The sequence below is a fragment of the Corapipo altera genome, unplaced genomic scaffold (genome assembly GCF_003945725.1).
Source record: "Corapipo altera isolate COAL_440 unplaced genomic scaffold, ASM394572v1 53672, whole genome shotgun sequence".
In the NCBI taxonomy this organism is placed as follows: domain Eukaryota; kingdom Metazoa; phylum Chordata; class Aves; order Passeriformes; family Pipridae; genus Corapipo; species Corapipo altera.
In genome coordinates this window covers 1-1,569 of record NW_020887522.1, presented here as the reverse complement: position 1 = coordinate 1,569, position 1,569 = coordinate 1, and the positions used below count along the sequence as shown (strand labels likewise).

Sequence of the window (1,569 nt, the reverse complement as noted above, 5' to 3'; positions counted from 1 at the left end):
GGGTCTCCTGGGGAGGTTTTTGGGGGTCTCCAGGAGAAGTTTTGGGGGTCTCCAGGGGTTTTCCAAGGGGTCTCCAGAGGAATTCTGGATCTCTGGGGGTCCCTGGAGGTCTCCAGGGATATTCAGGAATTCCCCCATTCCCAGTTTTCCAGGGATTTCGGGATCTCTTGAGGTTTTCCAGGAGGTTCTCCAGGAGGTTTTCCAGAGGGTTTTCCATGTCCATGTTCTCCAGGGGAAGTTTGGGAGTCTCCAGAAATTCCTGGGGGAATCTTTGGGATCTCTGGGTGTCCCTGGAGGTTTCCATGGATATTCAGGAATTCCTGGAATTCCCCTCATTCCCAGTTTTCCAGGGATTTTGGGATCTCCTGAGGTTCTCCAGGAGGTTTTCCATGTCCATGTTCTCCAGGGGAAGTTTGGGAGTCTCCAGGGAAATATTTGGGATTTCTAGGGGTCCCTGGGAGTCTCCAAGGGATCTTTAGGAATTCCTGGTGCCCTCCCATTCCCAGTTTTCCGGGGATTTCGGGATCTCCTGAAGTTCTCCAGGAGGTTCTCCGGGACATTTTCCATGTCCATGTTCTCCAGGGGAAGTTTGAGAGTCTCCAGAAATTCCTGGGGGAATCTTTGGGATCTCTGGGTGTCCCTGGAGGTTTCCATGGATATTCAGGAATTCCTGGAATTCCCCCCATTCCCAGTTTTCCAGGGATTTTGGGATCTCCTGAGGTTCTCCAGGAGGTTTTCCAGGAGGTTCTCCAGAAGGTTTTCCATGTCCATGTTCTCCAGGGGGTCTCTGGGAGTCTCCAGAAATTCCTGAGGGTCTCTGAGTGTCCCAGGGTGTCTCCAGGGATATTCAGGAATTCTCCCATTCCCAGTTTTCCGGGGAATTTTGGGATCTCCTGAGGTTCTCCAGGAGGTTTTCCAGGAGGTTCTCCGGGACATTTTCCATGTCCATGTTCTCCAGGGGAAGTTTGGGAGTCTCCAGAAATTCCTGGGGGAATCTTTGGGATCTCTGGGTGTCCCTGGAGGTTTCCATGGATATTCAGGAATTCCTGGAATTCCCCCCCCTTCCCAGTTTTCCGGGGATTTCGGGATCTCCTGAGGTTCTCCAGGAGGTTCTCCAGAGGGTTTTCCATGTCCATGTTCTCCAGGGGAAGTTTGAGAGTCTCCAGAAATTCCTGGGGGAATCTTTGGGATCTCTGGGTGTCCCTGGAGGTTTCCATGGATATTCAGGAATTCCTGGAATTCCCCCCATTCCCAGTTTTCCAGGGATTTTGGGATCTCCTGAGGTTCTCCAGGAGGTTTTCCAGGAGGTTCTCCGGGACATTTTCCATGTCCATGTTCTCCAGGGGGTCTCTGGGAGTCTCCAGAAATTCCTGGGGGAATCTTTGGGATCTCTGGGTGTCCCTGGAGGTTTCCATGGATATTCAGGAATTCCTGGAATTCCCCCCCCTTCCCAGTTTTACGGGGATTTCGGGGACATCATCAAGGAGACGCTGCGCTGGACGCGGGACCGGGATCGCATGGAATGGGCCCGGACCCTCCTGCTCAGCCTCCAGCAGGTCCAGGGGGGGG

The 1,569-nt window shown here is 53.2% G+C and overlaps 1 protein-coding gene across 1 annotated transcript in view; it reads left to right on the top strand.

Annotated features, from left to right (window-relative positions):
* LOC113941646 (cohesin subunit SA-3-like) overlaps window positions 1-1,556 on the top strand; it is a gene marked incomplete at both ends in the record, with an annotated part of 2,910 nt that extends 1,354 nt beyond the window's left edge. Inside the window, one exon of the mRNA XM_027632796.1 lies at window positions 1,455-1,556. Within this exon, the coding sequence (XP_027488597.1) occupies window positions 1,455-1,556 (102 nt within the window). The remainder of the gene's footprint in view (window positions 1-1,454) is intronic.
* Window positions 1,557-1,569: the final 13 nt, after the last annotated feature.